The sequence below is a fragment of the Somniosus microcephalus genome, chromosome 18, assembly GCF_052327205.1.
Source record: "Somniosus microcephalus isolate GS21.2 chromosome 18, FLI_Smic_1.0, whole genome shotgun sequence".
Classification (NCBI taxonomy): domain Eukaryota; kingdom Metazoa; phylum Chordata; class Chondrichthyes; order Squaliformes; family Somniosidae; genus Somniosus; species Somniosus microcephalus.
This window is the reverse complement of record NC_141004.1, coordinates 12603612-12620544: the sequence shown is the minus strand read 5'-3', so window position 1 is coordinate 12620544 and position 16933 is coordinate 12603612. Positions and strand designations below refer to the sequence as shown.

The 16933-nt window shown below is 46.6% G+C and overlaps 2 protein-coding genes across 2 annotated transcripts in view; one reads left to right on the top strand and one right to left on the bottom strand.

The window, feature by feature from the left end:
* cttnbp2nlb (CTTNBP2 N-terminal like b) overlaps positions 1-5027 on the bottom strand; it is a 102946-nt gene extending 97919 nt beyond the window's left edge. Inside the window, exon 1 of the mRNA XM_086011048.1 lies at positions 4950-5027. The gene's annotated coding sequence lies outside the window, so the exon portion shown is untranslated. The remainder of the gene's footprint in view (positions 1-4949) is intronic.
* Positions 5028-5475: 448 nt separating this feature from the next.
* LOC147105026 (uncharacterized) lies at positions 5476-12645 on the top strand. Its single transcript, XM_086011047.1, has 3 exons — positions 5476-5534; positions 11055-11138; positions 11909-12645. Exons 2-3 carry the CDS (start codon positions 11071-11073, stop codon positions 12318-12320), a joined length of 480 nt encoding a protein of 159 aa, XP_085867173.1. The 5' UTR covers positions 5476-5534; positions 11055-11070; the 3' UTR covers positions 12321-12645.
* The last annotated feature ends 4288 nt before the right edge of the window (positions 12646-16933 follow it).

Sequence of the window (16933 nt, the reverse complement as noted above, 5' to 3'; positions counted from 1 at the left end):
GAACACCATATTTCAGGCTTGTAATTTTTAAACAGCAAAGTCACTAAAATGTATAATAGAACTATTAAACAGCGACTCACCAATCGTTGACTCTTAAATTTGTATTAACAAAATAATCTACTGGAGTTGTAAAGTTACACAGCAATAATTCACTTTAAATGGCATACCCAGTGAACTTCAGATACACGGATATAAATTTCCTCGCTAGTTCATTTCAAGACTTATAATGAAGAGGATGTTTTAAAAACCAGCTTTGTTCCCAGTGAAAAGACTTTTTGGCAAAGGGAAGGAATGAGGAAATCCAACTTTGGAAAACCTCCAAACGCCAAGCATGACAATGTGCGGGCATTTCTAGATGCTGGAGTGTATGAGACAGAGAGAGAAATATGTGTTGTACATTACATACACGCACACTCAGAAAAGATACTGAACACACAATTTGTCCCTGGACCGGGGATGGACTAAAGTAACTCACAAAACACCAAAGACTTGAGCGAGTTGCACGGATTGCATACGTTCATAAATTCTGTACTCCGTAACCTGCCAGTGAGCATTAAGTTTAAATCAAGTTTTAAAGTACAATACATTAGTTTGGACCATCAAATTGCAGAGTGCCTTAATATTTCTTGTCTTTATGCAAAGTTGAAATTCCTATCCACAGATTTTTAACCATCTTGAAAAGCCTTTCAGGAGTTAGAAATTATGGGTAGATAGAGCCTCTAGAGAGTCAATACCAAGAGAAAGTGGCATTCCAGATCAGGCAAACAGAGGTTCTACCCATGTACATTTATTGGCAGCTTGGTTTGGAGACTCTAGTATGGTGACTGGCAGATTTCCATATGCACCAGACACGCAGATGAGCAAATGAATACCATACAGATGAGATAGATCACGGTCATGCCCCACCAGATTTGGATGTTGAAGTCATTTATTATTGGGCAACAATGAAAAAGGCATGCATACAACAGGGTTTATATCAGTGCACTGATCATTTTGGCTTTCAGCTTGGTAGCATGCGGAAACATATCACAGATGTAATGGCCCAGAATTTGCTGGAGCCGGGCATCTTGCGGGCGTGCGCATCAAGTTGGATTATTTTCCTCACCGTTCAGCTACAATTATTTTTGCGCCACGAATTGATGGAACTGCGAATTGATAATGGCATGGCGAGGTCAACAGGGCATCTGGGACCGTGGTGAACAACGGGACCAACATTCTATCTCATCTCCACAGGGAGTTTGAGCTCCCGTTCTCGCAAGGCTAACGGCGGAGCGGCGCAAATCGTCCAGCAATTTGTGGCGATTGGCAACTCACGGCGTGCCTCTTGCTCGCCACAAATTGCTGCCATTTTTTTAAACACACTAATAAAGGGCATGCGCCGTGAACTCCCCCTTATTTTTCAGGCAAATTCTGGGCCGATAAATCCATGATATACCCACAACCTTGCATTCATTCTGCCCATCAGACTGCTTAGTCTTGAGTGACCTCCGAGGAGGAAAGCAATTACTGTACTTTTTTAAAAAAAGGTTGAACTATACCTCGATCCAACATTAAATGATTTGTAAACAGTAGCACCCACAATCTTTACACGTGCTAGAAATAAAATCAAGGTTCTGCAACATTATGTTAGTAGTCCACAGCTGCAATATTAAATTACATGGTGATCAAAGAATAACGCAGTATCAAGGACGCTGGCAGTCAAAATGCAAATAACAGGCAAAATGAAATACCAACTTCTACAGATTATAAATCGGACATTCCTCTTTCAAAATAAATTTAAAGGCAAGTCTCATCATCATGACACTTGAATACAAAACTGCAAAGAATTACAACCAACTTTTGTTTATTTTGTTCCATTAATTTGTTGCTTTAGAGTTTCTTTAACAAAAGAGGAATATTAGCGGAACGAGGGACTGAAACTGGCTATTGGAGAGCAAAAGTGTTATTAGAGAGGCAGTTATTAACACAGGATGACGGACAGTGTAGGTTATTTCAAACCCCTGCACACGGTCAGGCTTAGCTGCCTTCCAATGAACAGCATTCAATGATATAATTAGTATCCACTGATTAAACAAAAGTATTACGACAAAAAAATACTTCAAGTGCACTGAATAAAACAAAAAGGATGATAATCAAAATGCTTTGATTTCAAAAATTGCTACAGATGGCTTGTCTCTCAGAAGTGGATCTTGTTTCAAATGTATATTCATGAGCTTGTTATAGCAGCAGTATGAACCACAGCCAACTATTCTACAGTATAGTGACAGCAAAGCACAACTTGCAATAAATCAATAACTAACTGCATGTGAGTAATTATTTAGAGAGCAGAGCTTGAGGATTTATACAGGACAGTGAAAAATTACTAATAAAACAGATTAGACTGTCGGTGTAATTCAGGCTGTCGGTGTAATTCAGACTATTAGCCAATCTCCAAGTACAATTATAAATCAGATAAGCAAATGAAGATGTCTTTTTTTTTAAAGATTCACTGAAATAATTTCCTCTCAAACAAGAACAAGGAAATACCCATTTGCTTTCTGTAGTTAATGGTCTTCTAAAGAAACTGCAACATTAAAAGGTGTTATTTCACTAAACTGCATTTCTTCAATTTTCATCAAAAATAGGAATTTTGCCCCTAAGCAGCAACATGTCAGCAAAATAAAACTGTTCTGAAATAACTCGTTTAAAAAAAAAAGGAATAGTTCCTTTTGAAGTGGTATTATTTCCATTTTATTAAAAAAAAGGGAACTTTTTGAACTTTGCTACATACAGAAGAACACCATTTGTAATTCTGCTCTCAAAACAGAAAGAACTCAAAATTATATAACCTCAGGATGACCCAAAGGGCTTCACAGCCAATTAAGTACTTTTGAAGTGCAAGAACTGAAGAACCTACATTTATATAGTGTCTTTCATGACCTCAGGACATCTCAATGCGCATTACAGCCAATTAAGTAGTTTTGAAGTGCAGTCAGTGTACTCATTTGGTGATGCAGTACACAAATAAACTGTAACTTAAAGCATTAAAGGAAATGTTATGAATTTAATTAAAATTCCATTGCCGGTGGTGATGATGCACTCCAGTCCCTGCGGTGCCCACCGGTCGTGCAAGGCCTCGGCTGTGCCGACGGACACCGCGTCCTCCATCTCCAGGGCCACCCGGGCGCAAACATGGTCGCGGAAGAGAGGCAGGCAGTCGGGCCGAACAACCCCCTCGACCGCCCGCTGCCTGCACCAGGAGCAGCACTACGAGGAGGTCCCCCCGATCTGCCCGCTCGTACAGTCGGTGTAATGTAGGAAACACAGCAGCCAATTTACCACAGCAAGCTCCCACAAACAGCAATGTGATAATGAACAGATCATCTGTTTTTTTTTTAAGTGATGTTTGTTGAGGGATAAATATTGACCAGGACACCGGGGTTAACTCCCCTGCTCTTAGAAATAGTGCCATGGGACCTTTGACATCCCCGATAGAACAGACGGGGCCTCGCTTTAACGCCTCATCCGACAGTGCAGCACTCCCTCAGTATTAAACTGGAGCGTCAGCCTGGATTATGAGCTCAAGTCTGAGTCACTGTTTTGACGCAGGTAAAAGGGACAGCAAGGTCCCACAAACAGCAAGCGAGATGAATGACCAGTTAGTTCATTTGTCTTGATTATTGAATGTTGGCCAGGATACCAAGAGAACTTCTCTGCACTTCCTCAAAAAAAACTTAAAATCGGGAATTTTTTGCTGATGTGAGGCTATGCTTTATTTCCTGTAAAGTGATGTGCAAGCACTAGATTTACCAAATAACCACTGGACTTGGGATCTTTTTCCACTCCGGCTGCCGTTTGCTGTGGCTTTGGCTGCTTAATCTCAGCTGTGGCTCAGTGCGTAGCACTCGTGCCTCTGAATCATGGAGGTTGTGGGTTCAAGTCCCACTCCAGAGACTTGGACACAAAAATCTAGGCTGATGCTCCAGTGCGGTGCTGAGGGAGTGCTGCACTGTCGGAGGTGCCGTCTTTCAGATGAGACGTTAAACCGAGGCCCCGTCTGCTCTCTCAGGTGGATGCAAAAGATCACGCGGCACTATTTCGAAGAAGAGCAGGGGGAGTTATCCCTGGTGTCCTGGGGCCAATATTTATCCCGCAACCACCATCGCTAAAAACAGATCATCTGGTCATGATCACATTGCTGTTTGTGGGAGCTTGCTGCGTGCAAATTGGCTGCTGCATTTCCTTCATTACTACAGCGACTACACTCCAAAAAGTACTCCATTGGCTGTAAAGCACTTTGGGACATCCTGAGGGTGTGAAAGACGCTATAGAAATGCAAGTCTTTCTTTTTTTAAAAGAGAGTCACAGAATCAGTGCCGACGCTCTCACCCTCCCTCATGGTGCAATGGCACAAATCTCAACTCAAAAAAGGAGGAGGAGGAGGAGGAGGGGGAATCAAGTTCAGGAAGAGATTTCAACAGAAGTGTTGAGTCTTTTTTTGGTTGACTCTCAAGTCCTATTTTAACTTGGGAAGCCTTTTTTGAAGAAGCACAGGGGAAAATAAAAATAAGGTTTGAATCCTGCCAAGTGTGGAAGTTGAAGCAAAACTGCAGATAAGGTTTTAAAAGAGGATTTACAGAAAGAAGATTTTATTTTAATTATAATTCATAGTTTTTTCTTTTTTTTTTAAAAAAAGAGTCCCTGAATCAAACCATCCCGGTGTGCGTGTGTGAGTGTGTGAGTGGCACCACATCAAAAAATAAATCATTTCAACTTCTTAAACTGACTGGGAAAAGAAAAGAAAAAGGAAATTAAAATAAAATTATAAAGTATTGAGGGGGGAAAGAAAAAGAAAACATATATTTATGAGAGGAAAAAAAAAATCACCTCAGAAATATAACTCGACGCAAAACATCGAATACTTACAATACTGATGAAGCGAAATGTTGTATTTGAGGATATAAACTTACATTTAGTGCCTTTTTTCCTCGAAGCCAGCTTGACAATCCGACTCAATCTCGGCTTCTCTCTTTTTCACTCACTTTATTTTTTCACCCGCCTCTTTTCGCCCCGGGTCGTCGTCGGCCTTGACTGACAGCCGCCGCCGCCAATAGGGAGCCGAGGTGCCTGCGGCTGTCCGCCAATCGGAGGGTGGGTGGGCGGGGCCCATAGCGGGGCCCGCCTCCTCCTCTTCATCCGCTCTGTCAGTCAGGCGACCCGCGCATGCTCTGGAAGGAGGATGGGCGGGGCTGATCGGGTGCCCCGCCTCCTCCTCTTCACCCGCCCTGTCAGTCAGGCGAGTCGCGCATGCTCGGATGAGAGGGTGGGCGTGGCTGATAAGGGTGCCCCGCCTCCTCCTCTTCACCCGCCCTGTCAGTCAGGCGACTCGCGCATGCTCGGGTGGGCGGGGCCACCGCTCCCTTTGTGTCTCCGCCGCTCGCGCTCGGGGCATTGTGACGTCACTCGAGTTGGGCGGGGCCTCTCTCTGTCCCCGCCCCCTCCCTCAATGAGAAACTTTGGACCCAAGTTTGTCCAACTCGGGAAGTTCAAACAAGGTAGTTCTCTTTTATATATATCCAGCTTCTGGTAACTTTAAAATACTTTTTGCAATTTTAATTATTTGCTTAGAGTGTCAGTGAGCTTGTGAGCTTGCTAAGTGCAGCACGGTGTTCCAGCAACAACAATAATGAACATTTATCTCGCGCCTTTAGCGTATTAAAAGATCCCAAGGCAATTAGATAAAGTTATTTTTAGAGAGCATTCGCCATGTAAAAGAACCTGCTCCGTATGCTTCCCAAAGGAGAGAGTTGCACATTCAGGCAAGTGCAGAAATTTAGGTGGGGGTATGATTTTTTTAAATTTGCTTATGGGCTCTGGGCGTCGCTGGCAAGGCCAGCATTTATTGCCCATCCCTAGTTGCCCCTTGATAAGGTGGTGTTGAGCCGCCGCCTTGAACCACTGCAGTCCGTGTGGTGAAGGTACTCCCACAGTGCTGTTAGAGTTCCAAGATTTTGAGCCAGAGACGATGAAGGATCAGCCGATATATTTCTATGTCAGGATGGTGTGTGACTTGGAGGGGAACTTGGGGGCGATGGTGTTCCCATGCGCCTGCTGCCCTTGTCCTTCTAGGTGGAAGACGTTGTGGGTTTGGGAGGTGCTGCCGAAGAAGCCTTGGCGAGTTGCTGCAGTGCATCTTGTAGATGGTACACACTGCAGCCACGGTACGCCGGTGGTGGAGGGAGTGAATGTTTAAGGTGGTGGATGGGGTGCCAATCAAACAGGCTGCTTTGTCCTGGATGGTGTTGAGCTTCTTGAGTGTTGTTGGAGCTGCACTCATCCAGGCAAGTGGAGAGTATTCCATTTGATACCTATTGAATAGTGTTTACCTACAATTCTGGCCTCTTGCGCATCTCTGATTTTACTCGCTCCACCATTGGCGGCCGTGCCTTCAGTTGCCTGGGCCCTAAGCTCTGGAATTCCCTCCCTACACCCCTCTGCCTCTCTTTCCTCCTTTTAAGACCCTTCATAAAACCTACCTCTTTGACCAAGCTTTTGGTCACCTGCCCTAATATCCCCTTATGTGGCTCAGTGTCAAATTTTCTTTGAGAACGTTCCTGTGAAGCGCCTTGGGACGTCTTATTACATTAAAGGCGCTGTATAAATGTATGTTGTTATTGTTTAGATTCTTCCCTGTAAAGATTTGACCTTTTTATTATAAATAACCTTTTGAAATGCGAGAGATTTGTAACTGGTTTGTGAGACATTTTTACGCATGTAGTAAAAGGAATCCTTCGGGGAGAAATCCTGTTAAACTGTTTATGCCCCTGTTTGCGAGGGTGACCTTTTAGTTATTTGGTCACCTTTGCTCATAAGAACCTAGAAACAGGATTTCACGACCTCCTCACAAAAGTGTTGCTTATTTATACCACAAGGCAGCTAGCTCGTAAAATGACTCCATTAATGAGGTACTCGGTGTGTGGCTTCCAAAGGCAGCGGCGTCTTCTTTTATGCAGTACAGTGCATAGTGCTTTAAAGCTGAAGATGTATCGCCCACTTAAGTGGGCAGGCTGAGTTTCTGGAACAACTATGTTGCGACCATCTGCTTTGGAAACCCTGCTGCCATTCTGCCGTGTAAAAAGAGTAAGACAAAAAAGGCACTTTCGTTGGTGCTACCTTTCCAAGTCCTCCGGAAACAAAATATAGACTTGCATTTCTATAGCGCCTTTCACAACCTGAGGATGTCCCAAAGTGCATCACAGCCAATTTTGAAGTGGAGTCACTGTTGTAATGTAGCAAAACATGGCAGCCATCTTGAGCACAGCAAGCTCCCACAAACAGCGATTGAGATAAATGACCAGATAATCCTGATTTGGTGATGTTGGTTGAGGGATAAATATTGGCCCAGGACACCAGGGAGAACTCGCCTGCTTCTCTTCGAAATAGTGCCGTGGGATCTTTTACGCCCACCTGAGAGAGCAGACGGGGCCTCGGTTTAATGTCTCATCTGAAAGACGGCACCTCCGACAGGGCAGCACTCCCTCAGTACTGCAGTGGGAGCATCAGCCTGGATGAGTTTAGTCTCTGGAGTGGGACTTGAACCCAGACTCTGAGGCGAGAGTGCTACCCACTGTGCCACACTGACGCCAGGACTCCAGTGTAGACGGGTATAGCGATGATGTTTGAGTCTCTGCAGAGCACCCTCCCAAAGAATCAGCGGGTGAGTGATCCACACGGTGTGGCGGTAAACAATACAGACAAATGCAGGGTCAATCGTTGCATGTGATGAGTCGATGTCTGTCCTAACAGCAGCAGCTAGGGGGTTGCTAAAGTCACCCTTTGAATCCCTGGACTAGGGAGGGGGAAAAAATAGCCAGGTGTTCTGCTTTTGATCGTTGTCCTGCTGAAAATGCTTGTGTGGACTTTGGGTGAGGGGATTGATTCCGGGGATGAGAGGGTTGTCCTATGAGGAGAGATTGAGTAGATTGAGCCTATACTCTCTGGAGTTTAGAAGAATGAGAGGTGATCTCATTGAAACATACAAGATTCTGAGGGGGATTGACAGGGTAGATGCTGAGAGGTTGTTTCCCCTGGCTGGAGAGTCTAGAACTAGGGGGCATGGTCTCCGGATAAGGGCTCGGCCATTTAGGACTGTGTTGAGGAATTTCTTCTCTGAGGGTTGTGAATCTTTGGAACTCTCTGCCCCAAAGGGCTGTGGATGCTGAATCATTGAGTATATTTAACGCTGAGATCGATAGATTTCTGGAATCGAGGGATATGGGGATTGGAATTGAGGGCGAAGATCAGCCATGATCTTATTGAATAGCAGAGCAGGCGCGAGGGGCCAAATGGCCTACTCCTGCTCCTAATTCTTATGTTCTTGTATGACGCCTTCCATAGTTGAATAGCCTGTTGATATTCACTGTTAAGCTCACACATGAATTAGGGCCACTTGGGCACCAGTAACTTTCCGACACCCACGAAACCACACCCGTAAAAGTTGGTGCTTTTGGGAGACAAGGGGTTGGGGGTGGGGGGAGGGATTGTTGGGATGCAGGCCGGTGGGAGGCCTGCCTTTATCTGGACAACCCCAAATGACGGCAGCACACTTCCAAGCCAGGCAACACGAGCACTGGTAAAATGCAAGTTCAGACTGACGTCCGGCAATACTTCTTCAGGAATATCTTCTGGGCTGAGTCATTTTTAAAAATGAATTCTCAGGATGTGGGCACCACTGGAAGGGTCAGCATTTATTGGCCACCCTTCGTTGCCTTGAAGCAACAGTGTTATTCGCTGGGCTACTTCAGAGAGGAGTTGAGCGTTGAATGTTGCGCTGTCGGAGGTGCCGTCTTTCAGATGAGACGTTAAACCGAGGCCCCGTCTGTTCCCTCGGGTGGATGTAGAAGATCCCACGGCACTATTTTGAAGAAGAGCAGGGGAGTTCTTCCTGGTGTCCTGGGCCAATATTTATCCCTCAATCAACATCACTAAAACAGATTATCTGGTCATTATCACATTGCTGTTTGTGGGATCTTGCTGTGCGCAAATTGGCTGCCACGTTTCCTACATTACAACAGTGACTACAGTTCAAAAAGCACCTCATTGGCTGTAAAGCACTTCGGGATGTCCCGGTGGTCATGAAAGGCGCTATAGAAATGCAAGTTTTGACAAAGGGTTTGACCCGAAATGTTGACTCTATTTTCTCTCCACGGATGTTGCCTGGCCTGCTGAGTTTTTCCAGCATTTCCTGTTGTTATTTCGGATTTCCAGCATCCGCAGTATTTTGCTATCATCATAGAAATGCAAGTCTTTTTTTCTTTCTAACTACGCTGGCTTGGGACTGGAGTCACCTATAGGCTCGGGTAAGGATGGCAGGTTTCCCTCCCTAATGAACATTAGTAATAGAGGCAAAACTTCTTGGAGTCATTTGTACTTTACCTTTCGTGAATTACTGTCTGCTGTCTTTAAAACCAGTACTTGGGTTTGAGAAAGGTGGAAATTCAATACAAAAAAGTGAAGTGTAAGGAAACACTGCCCTCTAATGGAGGAGCTCACCACAGCACTCTGTGCACTCAAACCAGAAAGCTACAGCACTACAAAGAAAGATAGACTTGCATTTCTCCAGCGCCTTGCACGACCACCGGACGTCCCAAAGTGCTTTACAGCCAATGAAGTACTTTTTGAAGTGGAGTCACTGTTGTAATGTAGGAAACGCGGCAGCCAATTTGCGCACAGCAAGCTCCCACAAACAGCAATGTGATAATGACCAGATAATCTGTTTGTGATGTTGATTGAGGGATAAATATTGGCCCAGGACACCGGTGAGAACTCCCCTGCTCTTCAAAATAGTGCCATGGTATCTTTTACGTCCACACGAGAGAGCAGACGGGGCCTAGGTTTAACATCTGATCCGAAAGACGGCACCTCCGACAGTGCAGCACTCCCTCAGCACTGCACTGGGAGTGTCAGCCTAGATTTTTGAGCTCAAATCTCTGGAGTGAGGACTCGAACCCACAACCTTCTGACTCAGGCGAGAGTGCTGCCCACTGAGCCATGGCTGATAGCTGTAAAAGTACAAAGTACAGGATACAGGAATGGACAGAATGAGGCTGGAGATACGTGGAAGACCAGTGTGCATCCTTAGGAAGGAGGAAGTTGCATTAACACAGAGCCTTAACACAACTCGCATTGAATTACTTCATCATCCTTGTCATCCTTAGCCCTTGTTGCATTCTCTCCCCTTCCTCATTGCCTCACTGTTGCTGGCGGAGCCTTTAACTGCCTGGCTGCTACTGTTTGCGACTCACTCCCTAAACCCCTCTGCCTGTCCCTTTTATTCCATTAAAAAAACTGCATTAAAACTCACCCCTTTGACCAAAGCTACATAAATGCAGAAGGACGCAAAATGCCGGGAGGATGTCACTTAGCAGGGCAGGAGGTGGAATTGAGGTAAGGTGTGGCTGAAGATCTAATCTGTCACTTCAGAAAGCAATGTGTAGCCTCCCTCAACAATTCAGATTTCAGACTGGTTCCCAATTCTACACATTATCTACATTGCTGGACTCGGGGTGTTGGGAGGGGCGAAGGAAATGCCTCTTCTGTCTGGGCACTATTTAAAGGAAAAATGTTTTCAGTTTAACTAGCTTCTCCATCTTTGGTAAACCTTTTTAGTATGATTACGTTTTCATCCCACTAAAGCCCCTTCCTTTCCCGTATTTCTGAAATGTAGAGTCGATGGCCGCGTGGGGTCGGTGGGCCGCGTGGGGTCGGTGGGTGGGTGGGCGGGCCGCGTGGAGTCGGTGGGTGGGTGGGCGGGCCGCGTGGAGTCGGTGGGTGGGCTGCGTGGGGTCGGTGGGTGGGCGGGCCACGTGGGGTCGGTGGGTGGGCGGGCCGCGTGGGGTCGGTGGGTGGGTCGGTGGGCCGCGTGGAGTCGGTGGGTGGGTGGGCGGGCCGCGTGGAGTCGGTGGGTGGGTGGGGGGGGTCGGTGGGTGGGCGGGCCACGTGGGGTCGGTGGGTGGGCAGGCCGTGTGGAGTTGTCAGGTGGGCTGTGTATTGATGGGCTTTCTATTCTTTTCCAGTTAGAATTCTGCCAAGATGAAATCAGCATCTGTTGAAGTTACAACTGTCAATAAAAGTAAGGTGCTGTCTCTCGCCGATCCCAGGTAGGTACAGTGCGGGCTCGAAGTGGAACAGGCTCAATGGCCGACTCCAGTTACTAATTTCATTATTTTTCTTTATCGACGTGTAATGGCTGGGTTAGGGTTGACCTCAGTCCACATTCTGTGCAAATACAGGCTGGGCAAAAGCTGCCTGACGGGAATGTTTCTGCAGCCATCTGGTGATTACCCCTCTTCCCCACCTTCCCCCACCCATTTCTTCTCTTCCCCTGCCCATTTCTCTCCCCTTTCTTTTTCTCCGTCTTTTCTTCCCCCGCTTGTCTTCTCTTATTTCTCTCCCCCTTTCCTTCCTTCCTTCCTTCTCTCCCCCCTTCCTTCCTTCCTTCCTTCCTTCTCTCCCCCTTTCCTTCCTTCCTTCCTTCTCTCCCCCTTTCCTTCCTTCCTTCCCCCTTTCCTTCCTTCCTTCTCTCCCCCTTTCCTTCCTTCTCTCCCCCCTTCTCTCCCCCCCCTTTCCTTCCTTCCTTCCTTCTCTCCCCCTTTCCTTCCTTCTCTCCCCCCCCTTTCCTTCCTTCTCTCCCCCCCCCCTTTCCTTCCTTCCTTCTTTCTCTCCCCCTTTCCTTCTTGCCCTACCCCAGAGTTCTGAGGCCTATTCTAGGGCCTGACTGCTGTCCCAGGTTAGGTGAGCTATAGCACAGGCTCAGCTCCCCCTCAGCATTCACAAACTGCCGCGCCCTGGCGCCTGGAAAGTTAATTATGCAATTGTCAATTTAAAAAAAAAATACAAACCGTTTTCATTAAATGCTGTTGATTTTCAGGGTCTTTCTTGACGGTAATTCTTCTGTCAGGAAACCAGAAGCGGTCCTTCCGGATGCTGTAGGTGTGAGCTTGTACTGCACCAACCCGGGTGAGATTCTGTGTACAGGCGTCCTGAGCTACCAGCTGGGGTCCTACTGCTTTGGGGTGATGTTCGAAAACCCGGTAGCGGTAGGGGAACTGTGCCAGGTGCTCGGCTTGTACGTGACGGAGGATCCCGGGGAGAGGGATGACTTCTACGCCATAATCAAAAGCAGGGATCCGTCCGCCGTCCTCCAGCGCTTGGAGCTTTTCGGACCAGACCAGGAACAAGGCATCTCGGTCAATCTCGGCAATGTCGCAGTCTCGGCTACAATGACCCAAGGCACTGACTGTCGTGTTAAAGTTATTGTCAAGGATGCGCCTTCTGCTTAATGTGACCTTTAGCCGCTGTTTTTTCACTCGCCTGCTCGGCATATTGGTGCCAACGTGCTCTTGCGTGAAAAGTTGCCCTTAAGCCGATGTGCTTGCTACGTGACCGTAAGCTCTTGAGCTGCTTTTCCACCTGTGGCAGCGGCGCCATCACAACGAGCGAGGCTAACTCGCACCAAGTCCTGTTCCCCTCACGCCCTCACCTCCCCTCACCTCCCCCCACCCCTCCCCTCACCTCCCCCCACCCCTCCCCTCACCTCCCCCACCCCTCCCTTCACTTCCCCCCACCCCTCCCTTCACCTCCCCCCACCCCCCTCACACCCCCCCCTCACCCTCACCCCCCCCCCCCCCCCCTCACTCACCCCCCTGTGCGTGCTTGCTCACTTACATTTACTCCCGGTCAGGCAACGCCTCAATTTAAAAAAAAAAAAAAAAAAAAAAAAAAATTCTCATCCTTGTGTTCAAATCCCTCCGTGGCCTTGCCCCTCCCTATGTCTGTAATCTCCTCCAGCCCTACAACTCCCAAGACCTCTGCGCTCCACCAATTCTGGCTTAATGAGCATCCCTGATTTTAATCACTCCCCCATTGGTGGCCGTGCCTTCTGCTGCCTGGGCCCCGAGCTCTGGAATTCCCTCCCTAAACCTCTCCGCCTCGCTACCTTTAAGACGCTCCTTAAAACCTACCTCTTTGACCAAGCTTTTGGTCACCCGTCCTAATATCTCCTCATGTGGCTCGGTGTCAAATTTTTTGTTTGATAATCGCCCCTGTGAAGCACCTTGGGACGTTTCACTGTGTTAAAGGCACTGTATCAGTGGAGGTTGTTGAAGTTTGTACGGCCAAGGCTTCATTGATGGTTTCTCCTACGTAATCATAAACAGTATGGAGAGAGGCCATTGTGTCTGTGCCGGCTCTTCGAAAGAGCTATCCAATTAATCCCACTCCCCCCCCCGCTCTTTTCCCCGCAGCCCTGCAAATTTTTTTTTTTCTTTTCAAGTATTTATCCAATTCCCTTTTTAAAGTTACTATTGAATCTGCTTCCACCGCCCTTTCAGGCAGCGCATTCCAGATCACAACAACTCGCTGCAGGAAAAGATTCTCCTCATCTCCACCTCTGGTTCTGTTGCCACCGCCCATATTTCACTCTAGTATTATGTAGGTAATAAAATGCACTCCCCAGACACAACCCAAGTATGAAAGGACATTGTCTGTATATTGTACTGGTGTGTTATTTTTTGTTTACATTGAACGTGGCACCAAAATGTCACACCCATAATTAAGGTTTACCGAAATCCTAGTGAAAATTTCTCTCGCTCACCGCTGCACTTTGGTGAAGTGCTAGTGACTGTTCCGCGTTCGTGGGCGACCTTTGCCCTTTAACCGCCTGGGTGTTTATGTAAAGGGGGCAGGAAGTCGAGGGTGGAAGAGCAAAGGTTAAATGGTGTGAATCAACAAACCGAAGTAAGAGAAAGCTGTAATAAGTTCAGTGCTAAAGGCTTGACTTTTATATTGTGGGACAGGGAGCTGTGGAAATGGTTTGATTGTCTGGGACAGTTCTAGGGTATTGGAGCATTAGATTTGGCACATTTAATTCTTCATTCGCTGCACGTTGCTTTATAGGCTTATTGGGAGCAATTTGCATCGGCAGAACATTTCATTCGCCTGTAGGATATTCTCAGTGGTACAGTATTAAACGCCTAAACTACATGGCATTCCTTCTTACTGGCTGCATAAAGTTTCTCTCTGTCAAAAAAGCTATCATTGCAAATATCAATTGGGAAGAATTTCATATTTACTGAGGTTTTTTTTTACTCCTCCTTTCCCTCTCCTGATCAATGTTGAGGTGTATTTCTATGGGCAGTTCCAGCTGTTCAGTTGGTCCTCCTCTGTCGCCCGTCCTCCGCGCGCTCCCCCCGAGCTTGGTTGTACTCCTGCTTCACCCAAAAGAATCCAGCACATCTCCGCGACTATCTTCTCTTCCTGCCCCAGCACAGTCACTATGGGCGTGTCCCAAAGCCCTATCCTTGCCCCCTTTCCCTCATCTCCACCCTTCTCCTTCAGTGACCTAGACGGTGATGACAGCCAGCTCCACCTTCCCACAACACCCCTCGCTCTTTCGCCACCACGGTGGTTCCTGACTGCTCAGCCGGTGAGCAAGAATTTCCTCAAACTTACGATCGGCAAGACTGACGCCGTCCTGTTTGACCGCCACTAAACACTCTGCACGCTCACCCCTACCTCCCTCCTTTTCCTTGGCAGCTCATTGTCAGATTGTCGTAAAAACCCAACTGGTTCACTAATGTCCTTCAGGGAAGGAAACCTGCCGTCCTTACCCGGTCTGACAGATATCTGACTCCACTCTCACACCAATACGGTTGACTCTTAACAGCCCTCTGAAGTGGCCGAACAAGGCCCTTGTTCCTGCAAGTATCCTGCGCTTTTCTAACTTTGACCACCATGGCACCCTCCCTTCCCTCCATTTCACCTTTGACTGCCTTTGCCACATGCCCTCTCTGAACCCTGGTCACTTCCCCTCCTTCTTGGGTGACTTTTGCCGTTTGGGGCATCTTCTGGTAAAGGCATTGAGACTGATTGCAGCATTCCAGTTTTAGGATCAACATCATAGGAACATTGAAATTTTGGCACAGGAGGAGGCCATTCAGAGAGATCATGGCTGATCTGCGACCTAACTCCATATACCCACCTTTGCCCCATATCCCTTAATACCTTTTGGTTAACAAAAATCTATCAATCTCCAATTTAAAATTAACAATTGATCGAGCATCAATTGCTGTTTGCGGAAGAGAGTTCCAAACTTCTACCACCCTTTGTGTGTAGAAGTGTTTCCTAACTTCACTCCTGAAAGGTCTGGCTCTAATTGTTAGACTCTGCCCCCCAGTCCTAGAATCCCCAACCAGCGGAAATAGTTTCTCTCTATCTACCCCATCAGGTCCCCTTAATATCCTGAAAACTTCGATCAAATCACCTCTTAACCTTCTAAATTCCAGGGAATACAACCCTAGTTTGTGTAATCTCTCCTCGTAATTTAACCCCTGGAGCTCGGACTGTGGATCAAACCTGGGACCTTAATGGTCTCCCTGGCTCAGCACCACACCAGGTGATGCATGGAGCCACTTACCATTCTCGAATCCCCTTGGTTACAGCGTTCTCCGTGAATTGGCCAGGGATAGACTCCAGTGTCCAGCCGTGCTCTTTGAGGGCTTGTCGAGTCTTTGACAGTAAATGTAACTTATAACCAAATAAAAATCAGTCCTGCACATGTACCACATCTGTCTCCAATTCTCTTTTCGACAGGATAGTGGTATCACAGTAAATTATTGCACGTGGTAAAAAGATGGGAACTTATTGTAACCTTCTGAAAATGAAGCAAATAAATTCAGCAAGTTACTGTAGCTCATTCTGTCCGCGGATTGGAACATCCTGCTACATTACACCTCCCAAGAACTTCCAGTTTTTGCATAAAAATAGAAGTACTTGCAGATGTATCCAGGGAGCTGAAGCATTGCTTCAGTGACAGCTTTATTCTTCAGAGGACACATTGCTCTGCCGGCTTAATGGGAGCAATTTGAATAAGAGAAACATTTCAATTGCCTGTAGGATATTCCCAGTAGTACAGTCTTGAACATTGAAGCTAAATTGCACTCCCTTGTTTACTACGCAAAGATGATGCTTCTCTTTGTCAGTTTTTGGTCTGGCGCACCACCTTGATGATTGACCAGGAGTCGAGACCCAAACAGGGGCATTATTGTTGCAGTCATTCGTTGTGTTATATTTTCCATTGTTATACATTCCTATGTTTGCATTAACAGTGGCAACTGCCGAATGCAGTTTGTCCCGTTGCGGTTACTGTTACGGTGAACCCTATCTCCGACTTACACTCCCTCTGAACGTCAGTTCCCGACCGGGAGCGTGGGATTAATCCCGGTGTGTAATGACCGTGTGATATTGTATTGCTTGCATATCTTGCAAATAAAAAGTTTTGCGTGTGACTGTGGTGTTCTTGCTTTTGATGACAGCATCTTTGACGTGCTTAATGTAGATACCAGGACCCATTGGCAAGTAAGTGTCGGATGGAAGAATGCTAAATCCCTCACAATATGTGAGTAATATTGTTGCAAACCTGTTATTAGAAAGTATCAGACCAAATCTTTCCCCTCCCTTTCCCAATATGTAGGAGGTTAGATTGGGATTTATGATTCATGTCTAAAGGTTTTGAATTCCTAAACTAGCTCCGTTTTGTACCGCCCCACACACGCTAATCCAGATTATATTGATAGTGAACCAAGTTAAATCAATCACAGCAAGACTGCAGTAGAAGTAACAGTTCCTACTTGCCAGAGTCATCAGACTGTGATACATTAACTAACTTTATTTACCACGGTCTATAATGACACAATCAGCACCATCACAAAGTTGAGGGTTAAAGTAATTGGATATTTAATAAGATTTACATCATGGGCCCAACACTACTTTAAGCATCTCTATCGCTACATTAGCTGGGTTCCACTTGGGAGCAGTATAACAGTTATGACTAAAATGGCAGCTTGGCTGGGCTTATCTTCTGTCTTCAGACTATCAATGATCAGTTCCTGCAGTA

Coding starts and splice junctions, on each gene's coding strand:
- LOC147105026 (XM_086011047.1), top strand. CDS start 11,071: ATGAAATCAGCATCTGTTGAAGTTACAACTGTCAATAAAAGTAAGGTG. Junction 11,139..11,908: donor CTGTCTCTCGCCGATCCCAG/GTAGGTACAGTG, acceptor GTTGATTTTCAG/GGTCTTTCTTGACGGTAATT.